General features: G+C 35.3%; 1 protein-coding gene across 4 annotated transcripts in view; it reads left to right on the forward strand.

The window, feature by feature from the left end:
* The window catches only part of TPP2 (tripeptidyl peptidase 2), an 82,765-nt gene that overhangs the window by 47,051 nt on the left and 22,163 nt on the right, over positions 1 to 13,551 (forward strand). For 2 of the 4 annotated variants that reach the window (XM_019039824.4, XM_055360686.2), the window contains exons 18-25: positions 871 to 987; positions 1,223 to 1,323; positions 2,607 to 2,703; positions 3,522 to 3,659; positions 5,227 to 5,471; positions 5,730 to 5,808; positions 7,678 to 7,716; positions 13,302 to 13,453. In XM_019039824.4, the coding sequence (XP_018895369.1) occupies positions 871 to 987; positions 1,223 to 1,323; positions 2,607 to 2,703; positions 3,522 to 3,659; positions 5,227 to 5,471; positions 5,730 to 5,808; positions 7,678 to 7,716; positions 13,302 to 13,453 (968 nt within the window). The remainder of the gene's footprint in view (positions 1 to 870; positions 988 to 1,222; positions 1,324 to 2,606; positions 2,704 to 3,521; positions 3,660 to 5,226; positions 5,472 to 5,729; positions 5,809 to 7,677; positions 7,717 to 13,301; positions 13,454 to 13,551) is intronic. The other 2 variants (XM_004054707.5, XM_031001305.3) reach the window with 1 other exon arrangement.

Raw genomic sequence — 13,551 nt, forward strand, 5'->3', positions numbered from 1 at the left:
ACGTGTTTGCTTGTCACTTAAGTTATTTTACTAATGCTGTGTTGTTAAGCTATGAGGCTAATTTGCATTATAGGAAAACTGCTACTGCTTCATGTCTAAGTTATCTCAGATGATGGCAGACTGCATTCTTATCTGTGGTGTTGGAAATGATGACTAGTCTTTCTTCCATAGAAGGTGAAAGTACTGATGTTCTTCCTTCAATGCGCTCCTTTGTGTTTTCAGTTGGTTCTGGGATTTTCCCAGTATCTCTTGGTTTCTGATTACTTTCATTTGTGTTCTTCCATGGATCAGTGTTGCTTCATCTTTTTAAACTTTTAAATCACTGATTACTAGAAAACTTACTTTAAAACTCAGTGCTAAGAGCAGGTGTTTTTTTTTTCCTTTTCTTATCTTTATTTTTTAATAGGGAGAAAGATGTAAATGACCATAATGTCATTTTGTTTTGGTTGCCAGGCAGCTGTGAGCCCAAACTCAATTGTGCCTATTGAGTATGCCTTACAAAGTTGAAGTATCTTTCCTGTGTCGTTATACTTGATTATTTTTCTTTTGGTCCTAATTTTTTATTTCACTTCGAAATAATAAAATCACATTTGCTTTATTATATGTGCTTTCAGAAGCTGCCTAGGATCTTTTATGACAAGAAGCATAGGGTTATGAGTAAATAACTATGTATATTTAAATACTTACACCATATCTCTGCAAATGATTTGTCTAACTCTTACTTAGCATAGCTGTTAAAATTTTTGAGTTTTCTTGCTACAAACAGGAAAAGTTTGAAAACATAGAATTGCTCTGAAACAGCTAGTATTTATATTCTGTAATTTGAGAAAAATAAGAAAAGAGATATATTTTATTTACTTTTATTTGCAGGGTGGAAAAGCAATTGAATTTTGCATTGCTCGTTGGTGGGCAAGTCTCAGTGATGTCAACATTGATTATACCATTTCTTTCCATGGGATAGTGTGTACTGCTCCTCAGTTAAACATTGTAAGTTCCACAACATTTTCATGATTTTTAATGTCAGTTACTTGTGTTATTGGAGAGTAACTTCATTGGTTAGATTTAAACTTTAATGAGGGGAAATTACCTGTGGTTCTGAAGATAGCAGTAGGCTTTGTGTGTGGGTACTTATAAAGTTTATATTGGACACATTTATTTTAGGTAGAAAATATTGCTTATTTTTAGTGAAGTTTGAGAAAGTAATTTGACAAATCCTTTGTAGCATGCGTCGGAAGGAATCAACCGCTTTGATGTTCAGTCCTCCTTGAAATACGAAGATCTGGCTCCCTGCATAACTTTGAAGAACTGGGTCCAAACACTGCGGTATCATTCAATGTTTTAGGAACTGCAGATATTGAATATAGATTGGGGGGATCTCTTACACTCTTAAAAAAGGGCCTTTTTTTTTTTAATCCACGTGCATGCTAGAGGTGAGAATTTTATCCTTGCAGATCTCTGCAAGGCAGCCCCAGTATCAGCTTCTAGCTTCACTGTCCCACCTGACCAGCAAAGTCAAGGATGGTGGATAGCCGATCCCAGTCATGACTAGTTAGGATCAGTGGACATTAACCTTTTTATTTATTGCTGTAAAATAGCAAGTTAACATTCTCTCTGATATTATTTTGTGAATCCTAATGCAGTCATTTTTAGAAACTGCAATACCATTAGAAACTGTTTATTAAATGGTAGAAACTTAAGTACTGTAGCCTGCTGTTTGTGCCTCAGCAGCTCCCCTTACAAAAGCAGGGCACCTTGACCTGTGTTCACATACTCACTGTGTTATAAAGATACCTGGTTTCTTTTGTTTAATCTGACCTTAACTCATCGGCATGAAGCCTAGTCTTAAGTGTATTAAAATAACCAATTAGGGACAATAGTCAGTGACACGGTAATGTCTAAAGATATACTGCTTCCTAGAATTATCAATAAAAATTAAAACATCCAGCTTTTGAAGATATATCCAACTTATATCATCCTGATGTTTTCTTCCTAAATCTAAAAAATTGGAGCTAAATTTAGAGGAGTAGATTATGTTTCACTGACATTTTAAACTATATTTAAAACTTACTCTTCAGTGTCAGTTTTCTCCTTTATAAAATCTGTACATTAGCAACTTCCTTCAGAGGACTACTAAAAATATGAAATACCATTCCCTCGGCCAGGAGGAGGGCTGAGTGTGGCCCCTGCCATCTGGTGAGCAGCAGGGGTCTGGGGAGGTCTGTGCTGCACACAACACAGTACTGTCAACAGTTTGCACAAGGGGTACAAATCAGAACCTGTCTTGCAACACTTTTAGTTGTCACCCTAGTGTTAGGATTTGGTTGTATTGAGAGCTGTTTGTTCACATTTGAAAATGTTTTTGCCATGAAAAGATTGCCTTTGTCATATTTACTGCAAAATCTAAACTGTATGTATTGATATGATTCAATCAAATAATTATGTAAGTTAGTGATTAAACTATTGTAGAGTATACTGAAAAGGATAGCTCTCAGGAAGGTTCATCTGTCACTTTTTGCAATATGTTACAGATTTTGTTGCTTATGGTTTTATTTGTCTCATTCAATGAACTCTTGAATCAAACCAGTTATGTAGTTTCCTCATTACAGCCCAGTGAGTGCAAAAACAAAACCTTTAGGATCAAGAGATGTTTTGCCAAATAACCGTCAACTTTATGAGATGGTCCTGACATATAACTTTCATCAAGTAAGTGTTTGCCTAGTAAAGTATACCCTTAGGATGAACGTTTGTGTTTTATATATGATTCATAAAATCAAAAATGGAAGGACAGTGTATATGGTATATATAAAAAACAGAATCAAGTGATTAACGTTGGTTAATTTGGAATTACTCTTTAGGAAATTATAATTTGTAATTAAATGCCATTCAGTTGTAAAGTCACAAAATGTAATTGAGTGGTGACCTAGCCTTGAGCCTTAGTTTATAAAATCACTGATGACTGTCCATTGGTGTCATCTGACCCAGGGATGATTAGATGGCTCAGAAATACCATCTGCCTTCTGGTGATGGTGCTGGGCCTGATTGCTTTCTGCGAAGAAGGCACTGGAACAGGGAAAAATCAGAGTAGCTCCCAGGTGGGATGGGTGGTAAAAGTAATGGAGGCCAGTGTAAATGCTGGACCAAAGAATTGTTGTAAGATCAATGAGATTTCAATAAAACTGTTACTGAAACACACTTCAATTTGGTTATAATGTTAGGGAAATGGATTGGTTTCAGTGAATTTTCGCATTTCAGTTTTATAAAGTAATTAGAGGTCCTGAAGTATGTATATGTTGCTTTATTAATGAATACACATAGCCAGGTGTGTATTTTTAAAAGTTTGTAAGAGAGCAGTGACTTTTATAAGTGCTAAAATACTGTGTGTTCTATTTTTTCAAAATTTTTTACCACAAGTATTTTTTAGGTTTTTTAAATGAAAAAGTCTCGTGTCAATAACAATATTAAAAATTTGTATCAGAAATTATATGCAAATCATGCCAAGTAATCTTTTTTTTTTTTAATAGCCCAAGAGTGGGGAAGTAACTCCAAGCTGCCCACTACTTTGTGAACTATTATATGAATCTGAATTTGACAGCCAACTGTGGATTATTTTTGACCAGAACAAAAGACAGATGGGTTCAGGCGATGCCTATCCACATCAGGTATAAAATTGATGGTGATTTTTAGAATTAACAGAAGCTGTTTCCTGAACTAACAAAATCCTGTTTTCTTGTTATGGTAATGTTCATACTTTAAAAAAAACAAAAATTATAGCTTTGTGTTTAGTACTTTTGCAAATCGTGAGAGCCTATTTGTTGTAGTCGGTGAAGAACAGATTGTGTCAACTATTTCACCATGTAGTTGTGCTGAATTAGAGGAGGACAAGGGTGAACCTTGCCCACACTGGCCAGCATAACTTTTGGTGTGTGGTGTTTCTCCTTCCTATACACTGATTCTACCTATCTGAAGGTAGAATCATCAAAGTATGCATCAAAGAGATGCGAGCCTCTTGAAATGATCCTAAGTCTGAGGGGGCTAAAGAGAGCACTGCAGCAGTGGCCGCGTGTCTTCAGTTCATTTGTACTTTTAAATTTACTACCTCATTGGACAACTCTGTAATGAGCACTTACTACATACCAGGCACTATGCTTTGTGCTGTTTTATTGAAGGGAAAACTCACATAATTTATAGACATTTTATCCCTTAGATATTACTGCAAAGAAATGAGATATTTCCTGTAATATGTATAATTTTATGTTGACAAATGAAAATAATTTATGGAGTTTTTTTCAATTAGTTGTTAAAGGAATGGTATCGATTTTCCTCAAAGCAAGTAGCAGTCACATCTCATTACAGACTGGCCTACTGCAGTGCTATTACTTTGGTTACTTTTTAAATCTCAGAAAAAGTGACTGACACAGGATACAGTATCTCTTCCTCTTGAACCTGTTAAGTGGATAATAGATTTGTATCCCTTGATCTCTATTGGTTTCCTGTTTTTTTCCTGTCTATAATAAAGGAGTGACATTTTGGTTGTAATTTGAAGATCAGCTGGGCATGGTGGCACATGCCTGTGATCCCGTCTACTCAGGAAGCTGAGGTGGGAGGATTGCTTGAGCCCTGGAGCTCTAGGCTATGGTGCACTATGATTGCACCAGTTAACAGCCACTGCACTTCAGCCTGGGCAACATAGTGAGTCCCTCTCTCTAAAAGGAAATAAGGATTACCAGTAGTCATAAGTTACACGTGTGTGTGTATGTGTCTGTGTGTGTGTTTGTGTGTGTGTGTGTATTTGTCCTAGATATTCTATGGTGCCTCAATTTTGCTAATTTTTTTGGTAGTGTTTCTTATATGTCTCTGAGGGACCCATGAACTAGAAAATCATTGCTTTTGTCATTCTCAAGCAGACACTGAGTTTTGCTAAAAGTGTGGGAGTATTCTGTCGTTCTGGAAAGAATGAGGGCTTTGAAGTCAGACCTGACTCCAGCTCTCTTATACTTTACTCTGTGTGATGTTAGGCAAGTCACTTGATGTCCCTGATCCTGTCTGCTCACCAGCGTACTAGGGACTTTATGTGTTATGTGAACGTCTGGATAGTTAGTGCCTTGCACTGTACCTCACATATTATGAGCAAGTCTGTGAATGGTAACTTTCACTTTATCCTCTTTCAGTGATTTCCGTTGACTTGGTTAAACTTAACTTTTCCCAAATGTTGTTTTTCTTTTTTAGTATTCTTTGAAACTGGAGAAAGGAGATTATACAATTCGACTGCAGATTCGCCATGAGCAAATCAGTGATTTGGAACGCCTTAAAGACCTTCCATTTATTGTTTCTCATAGATTGTCTAATACCTTGAGCTTAGATATTCATGAAAATCATAGTTTTGCACTTCTAGGGAAGAAGAAATCAAGCAATTTGACATTACCACCCAAATATAACCAGCCATTCTTTGTTACTTCCTTACCTGACGATAAGTAAGTGATAACATTGCTTATACTTACTGCCCATCTTATACACTGTAGTCCTTTTAATGTCAGTTTATGACATCTAGGCTAAATTTAGAGGATGTAGTCATTTATTTTTTTGGCTGAAGTTATTTCTTCCTTTGATTTTTGAAGTCTTAGCTATGGGAATGAATTCAGTGTGGAATTGTTTTCATGTTTTTCCCCTTACTTGTCTTTGTGAAACTTTCTCTTTTGTTGCTTTTTTTCTCTTTGAATTCTCTTGTTTAGAATACCTAAAGGGGCAGGACCTGGATGCTATCTTGCAGGATCCTTAACATTGTCAAAGACTGAACTAGGAAAGAAAGCTGTAAGTATTAGTTTTTTAAACACTGAAATTACCTATTAAAAAGTTTCCATTTCTTTAAAGATAAGAATTAATTCCACATTTCAGAATGGATAAAAGAGAAGATACTCTTGGGGAAAAAAATTTAATCCTTTTTTCCCAGGTTACTAGTGAAAGTCAGTTAATATTTAGTTGTCTTTTAAAATGTATCCTACTTTTGAAATATTTAGGCTTCTTTTTCACAAGCCTACAGTACTCAGGCCCTGAACCTGAGTACTCCTATGGCTAATACACTTGAACTTCCTGTGAAACATGTAAATACAAATCAAACTTGGCTTAAATACATGTGATGTTTAAGATTAGAACATGTTACAGAAATTTAACCAATAAGATTGGTTGTCCATATAAGATTATGGACATAGGAATAAATCAGATTATCTTGGGGTGCTTTTAAAAAGTAGTCAGAACAATTACCCTAAAACATGTTTCTTCACACTTCTACAGACCTTTCTCATTGGAATTTCACATGGTTAAGTAGGAAAATATGAGATATTTCTTTTGGTATTGCCTTTTAATTTCAAAATGATGCTTTTTTTAGAAATATGTTTCTGGTTGTTGTAGTTTAGAGATATATGTTACAGTTTTATAAGTACCTACCTGTTTTTGTTTTTTTCTTCTATGTTTTCATTACAAATTTATTATGAGAATGATGTTTATATAGATCTGTCACCTTTTGTCGTAATAATCATTTTAGCTCAATGCCAGTAAAAGTTGTCATTCTTAACAGTTTTGCATTTATCTGTACTATTACTTCTTACAGAGCTAAGTAAGCCTGCTACATAAATGCTGTTATCAAAATGAGTAGTTCTCATACATCTTAAGAATTATATTTATTTTTTGCCACTATTGAACCAAAGGCCATTTATTTACTGTCATTGAAGCATAATTGGGGAAACTTGTGCTTAGAAAGTTGCCTACCCTGACATTTCTTGGGTCTCATTTCAGTTTATACTGTTTATACATATGTACTTTAGTATAATTTGAAGTAAATCAATAGTTAATGGTTTGTAATTAATACATGCACTGATTTAAGAAAGCCTGGTAGTTTTTTTTGTAGATTTCATTTCACAGGAAGCATAGCTGCTTCAGCTATTGGGCGTCAGCTGTGAATTTTCGTTCAGATGACAGATGACACTTTGAAGAGTCTGCTTACTTGTGAAGAGTATAACAGAAAAGCATTATTAGTAAAAGTGGGCTTTTAGCAATTCAGAAATAGTTACTACTTCCCAGTTACATTGTTTTAGGAGACAATTGTGAAATTAAATTATAAATATGTGGTGTTAACTATGGTAGCTATTTATCAAGGGAGACTTTCCTGGGAGAAAGCAGTAACTTAAAGCTGTTGAGTTCATTATAACTTCCATCACATTGTTTATGTAATCTTTTCTCAGTGGTTTAGCGTTTTCTTGTTTTTTGGTAGTTGGGAAGGTAACTTTCACTTCACTTTGACTTTCACAGTAACTTTGTTGCTTTTTATAAGAATGCATAGGCTGTGGGGTTGTTGTGGTACCCTTTAATCAGACTAGACCATCAACTAAATTTACTATTTTAAGAAATGCTTTTATAAGTAATGGATTTTGATCTACTAAATTTTTCAATAAGAAGTTGACATGTACTCTTAGTAATAACATATTTGAGTACTTTTTCTTATGTAAGAAATGAAAGTGGCAATGTTGCTTTCTTTAAAAGCATGCCATCTTAATCACAGACCTGAGCCTTCTAAGTGGTGTGACACAGGTGGAACATAAGCTGAAAGACAATTAGACAGAGGTTCTGTCTCCATCCTGTGTAGATTATGCATGTTTTCTTACAGAATGTCGTTCTAACTCCCAGGGGCAGTCTGCAGCAAAACGACAAGGAAAATTTAAAAAGGTACTGATTGTCAGTTCTTAAAAAAGATGTCTTAAAGCCTTATTTGCATATTAAACTTTTTTCTGTCACTATTATAAACCTTTTTTTTTAATAAGTCTCCCTTAGTTTCCTTTCTTTGCATTCTGAAGTATAGTGCTCTTAGCTGTACTTAGAAGCATTGTTGACATACTGCTTTTCTAAAGGTTTTTTTTTTCCCACCATAAATTCCTGGAAGACTCATTTTCTCTGTGTATACAAAAATTTTAATGCTATTCATTTCTTGCTACAGATATGATAACAAGTAGCAATATTTGAAATTTTTCATATTTACAATTTTATAGAGAGATGGATGTGATAATTTTTTTTTTTAGCCATATAAGCTAAAGCACTTATTTTTAAAGTCTAAAAGCACTTTTAAATTGGGTGATTTGATTAATAAAATGTTGCAGCTTTTTAAAGCGAACTTTATTCCCTGCTCTTGTATCCATTCTGGTTCTGAAAGAAGAGAAACAATAAAGATCAATGGATGTAGCAGAACAGAAATAAGGACTGTTCACTGACAGTTAAAGCTTATGCTAAGAACACAGATTTTAAGCCCATCGCTACTAAGTGGTCTGATCAGCCTCTCTGCAGCATATTAAGCAATCTTTGATTTACTGCTGGGGCCAGATTTAACTCAGAAAAGAAAATTTCTGCTATAAATATATTTTAGGGCTGGGCGCAGTGACTCATGCCTGTAATCCCGGCACTTTGGGAGGGCAAGTTGGGCAGATACCTTGAGCTCAGAGGTTTGAAACCAGCCTGGGCAGCATGGTGAAACCCTGTCTCTGCAAAAAAATGCAAAAATTAGCCAGGCGTGGTGGCACACACTTATAGTCCCAGCTACTCTATTGGAGGCTGAGGTGGAAAGATCGCTTGAGCCTGGGAGGCGGAGGCTGCAGTAAGCTGAGATCACACCACTGCACTCCAGTCTGGGCGACAGACTGAGACCCTGTCTCAAAACAAAACATACATACATACATACAAATATATATATATATATGAAAGGGACCACATATTTAATAAGCTTTCTGGTGAAGACGTGCTACGTCATTCAACATTTTCATGATTACTTTTTAAACAGAAAGAATTACGGTGGGAAAATCAGTAATATCCTAATGTATACTTCTTAATTAGTAGTGATATGGAACTTGGGAATCACCATTCTATAACAGCTTAAATTCCTTTATTAAAATGTCTTCTGAAATGTCCGTATTATTACATAATAGTAAATAATTTGTCCAAACAAAATACAGATACTAGGAATCATCTTTCTGGAGAAAGATCTAAAGATCAGTATTTCTCAACTGGGTGTCTTGACCATTTGGGGGCCACGTAATGGGATAAAAACAGCATTTTTTAAAAATAGGAAATGTCAGTTCATCAGACTCATAAAATTGTAATTTCATTTTATGTATTAATGTGTATATCTTTGGGACATTGTGAAAATAGTTTGCAAGTTACTGCTTTAGAGAACAAGGAATAGGTATTCTAGGAATCTATTAAAAATAGAAGACACTTATCACGAAGGCCATAGCCAATTATTTTTCTTCTTATTTTTGTTGACCTTTTGCAAGTTTGGGTAGATTTTGTTTGAATTAGGTTGTATAGTTAGGAAAACATTGAATGAATAGGAAGGCATTTACTTGGTGATTAGTAAAGCTTCATTTGAAGAACTTGGCAGCTAGAGTTATCTCTGCTCATTCCTTTCTGTCTTCAATGCAAGTACACAATAAAGCTCTTATTTTAGAAATAATTAGTATTACAGTTTTATAGTTACATTACAAAGAAAAAAATACATGTATAATTTCCAGTTGATGAAGATAAATAGCATTTTGTATATAATTCTTAATAAGTCTGGGTTTCAGTGACTTGATTTGAAAAGGTATGTCACCCTTTTTAAAATTCCTTGTAAATGCAATAATATATTTTTTGTTTGTTTGTATGTTTTTTTAAGAGACAGTCTCACTCTACACTCCAGGCTAGAGTACAGTGGCATGATCATAGCTCACTGTTGCCTCCAGCTCCTGGGCTCAAGTGATCCTCCCACCTCAGCCTCCCTAGAGTGGCTGGGACTACAGGCACGTGCCACTATGCCTGGCTAATTTTTACTTTTTATAGAGAGAGGTCTTACTACGTATGTTGCCCAAGGTGGTCTAAAACTCCCGGCCTCGGACGATCCTCCTGGCTCAGCCTCCCAAAATGCTGAAATTACAGACATGAGCCACTGCACCCAGCCTGAATATTGTCACTTTTAACAGATCATAAATAGCACTCAAATATGATATAAATTTTAAAAATAGTTTATGTGAAGCTTTTAAATTTTTGAGTATTCAGTTACTAACAATTTTAAGAACTAAAGAAATTGCTATTTTGAACCACAATTTAACTTATAGTGCGTTGTGTTGCCCAAAGAGTAGTTATTGGTTTGGCAGGTGAAGTTGACTTTCTAAATAACACTGTTCAGTTTGAACACTGTTGAAATACTTTGTGAATAGCTGGAATGCCTTTTTTCTAAACTTAATATATACTGTAGAGAAATCTTCATAGCATTTCTGCTCTGAAGATTCTTCTTGACTGTCTTTTTAAACCATAATCAAGATTTCTCAAGAATAAAGGTACAAAATTATTTCTATTAAATTGATACTATGTTAACCCCTTGAGAATTGTCATAAAAATGTTAATATTTATTGGCACAAAGAAGAAATTATTGTGATACAGCAAGTGAAAATAGCGCCATTTTTCTTTTGATTAGAAATTAAAACTACCAGGTTTGTAATTTTTACTAATAAAAAATTCCCTGTCCTGAAACATCTTGTAGGATTACACTAACATTTATAATTGTTAATTTGATATATTTAATACGTAAAATGCTGATTACAAAACCTTGATTTTTGTTTCCCTAAGATAATTCATCATAAACTTTCTTTGTCTCTTTTTTTGCTTTTAATAATAGTCTTTTACTAGGATATCTTTTTTCCCACTTTTGATAGGTCTTTGTTAGAATTAATTGTAAATCCTAAATTAATTTTAATAGATTGCTCATTTTAAATTCAATTCTCTTTTCTCTCTTCTGTAGTAAAACAATAGCAAATACCTCTGAGTCTGAGGAGGAAGTGCCTCACAACACATAGGCTGCCTGCCTAAGAGCAGCATACCTCTCTCCCTGATACGGTGAGGAGGTGTGGGAAGCTCAGGGAGAAAGACTGGAGACCACTCTTCTAGCACACTGGGTGGCAGAGAAGCTCAATTCCATGGAGAATGGAGCTATATTAACAGAAAGTAAATATTGGAGGCCACTTAGCCCCTTTAATTCCTAGATATGTTGTCTTTGCTGTACAGATGACACTGATGCAGTCTGTTTCCATAAGAACTTGGTGGTAGAAGATCAGCTCAGATTTTGCGCTTACCTTGGCTTTGCCCAGGGCAGTGCCTACCCAGAGAGTGAACCTCATGAAGGAGAGGAGCAGGACAGGCAGCTGGGTCCTGAAAGAGCTAGCCCAAGCAGTAGACCTGTTTCCTTTTCCCAGTCTCATGTTTCACGTAAGGCCTTTGTTTACAGGTTCTGGCCCCCTGACCTCAGAGGGAGAATGACAGCCAGTGGCTACAAATGGATTTATATGGTTATCTGACATCAAAGTGGTTTTCTGTGCTTTAAATGAGTCAGTATGGAGATAGGATTATTATTTTGTGTTGGAATACTATTAGAACTACAACCATAGTTCCTGTTGTTTATTGTTACATCATTTTATACCCCGAAATTGTGTTTGTGAAAATTTTTAAAATGGGAATATTTGTGTCGTATATGCTCCTAAAAATCCTATTTGCGGGAGGTGAGGATTTGCAGTATTATTTTTTTACTCAATCAGAGTAAAGCTTTTTCAGTGAATGCCTTTTTGGGAACATTTGTTTCAGTTTTACAAACTTTGTTAATTAAAACGAATATAGTATTTTAATTTAGCACCATTTTAAATGCAAACCTGAAGATAGAATTTGAGGAACTGACTTAATAAATAATGACTTAATTAAGGACACCCAGTTACTGTGCCAAAAACAAATCTAGCAGGTATAGCATGTGATTTCATTTCCCAAATAATGCTTTACCTTTCAGAAGTCAAGACTTATCTGTGAATAAAATAAATACAGTTACTCTCCATTTCTCTGCTGCTGTCTTCAAAGCAAAACTTCTCAAAAGAATCACAGACATGTTGACTTCCATTCTCTTTTCATCTCTGTCTCCTCCAGCCCGGACTGCTCCACTGTCCCCTGACACTGTTCTTGTCCAGGGGGTCAGCAGGCTCTGTGCTGCCAGGTTTTCAGTTCCTTCCTTCTTCGTCGTACACTGCCTCTCAGCTAAATGGGCAGTTGATCATTTTCTCTTTCTTCCTGGTGGTTTTTCCTCAAGGCTTCCGTGATCCCAGGTGCTTTTTGCTTTCCCTTTCTCACTCACAGAGCTGCTTTTTCCATTCCGCATCCCTAACTGACCTTATTCATCCACATATTTTTCAACATTGTCAGCAACACATTGGTTCTACCTTTAAAGAAGATCTCAAATCTATTCATTTTCTCCCATTTCTGTGACCCGTTTTTAGTCTAAGGCAGTGTAGGGTTTCCTAGGTTTGTTTCCTAACTTCTTGTCTTCTTGCCTCCACCTTTACCCTCTATAATCTATTTTCCAAATAGAATACAAACCAAAATTTTAATCCATACAGGAACCAGAGTCATTAAACAAAAAGCAGAAATCTTTAATCATGTCACTGTCTTTTGTAAAACTCTTCTGGTATGCTTCTTAGTGCACTTGGAATACAATATGTAGTATTCTTTCTTTTCTTTTTTAAACCATATTCTGTCAAGCCCTACTTAAGTTGGCTGCTGCCTGCTTTCTCAGAAGATACAGCTGTGCTTGCTTTATACCCAGCTCAGGTCTTTACACTTGCTCATCTGCTCCTTGTTCATTTAGGGTCGTTTGCGTAAGATATTACCTCTTCAGAGTGGCTTTCCATAACCACTTTGTGTCCATTGGCTCCCCCTCGTTACCTGACAGTCATTCTATCCTTTTCTGTTTCGTTTTCTTCCTATCAGATGTCAGCATCTCATCTGTTCTTTACCTATTCTAGCATTACCTGGCACATCGCGGGGACTCAGTAAGTCCTGTTGGTTGAATGAAGGCATAAATGTCCCCTTAAATTTACTTAGAGAATCTTTTCTTAGTTTGAACTTATTTCATCCCCTTCTCAGATGTAAAATATGAAAGGTCAGTGTACTTTTGTCATCTGTCTGCCAAGTAAAGCCAAGAATACCAAATATACTCAAATGGAGAAAAGTATGTTCTTATCTCTTTTATTTTAAAGGAGATATTTGAAGTATCAGTACTCAGCATCAGTTTGTGAGAAAATTACTGTGATCAGAGATTGGAATTTTTGGTGTATTGTGACCCTTAGAATCTAGAATACAGTGTAGTACAACTCAGGTGCAGCCCATGTTACATGACATGTAGCTGTTGAAGATGATTTTGATGTATGTAAAATTAAGCATATTAATCTAAGAATTTCTCTCCACATTCGTAGGATGTAATCCCTGTTCATTACTACTTAATACCTCCACCAACAAAGACTAAGAATGGCAGCAAAGATAAGGAAAAAGATTCAGAAAAAGAGAAAGATTTAAAAGAAGAGTTTACTGAAGCATTACGAGATCTTAAAATTCAGTGGATGACAAAGTAGGTTTTTAAATGTATTTTAATTCTTTAAATGTTTTGTTCTATTTTCCCAACTATAACAATATTGTGTATATATACATAGACCGTATTTAAAAATA

This window comes from Gorilla gorilla, chromosome 14, assembly GCF_029281585.2.
Source record: "Gorilla gorilla gorilla isolate KB3781 chromosome 14, NHGRI_mGorGor1-v2.1_pri, whole genome shotgun sequence".
Taxonomy (NCBI): domain Eukaryota; kingdom Metazoa; phylum Chordata; class Mammalia; order Primates; family Hominidae; genus Gorilla; species Gorilla gorilla.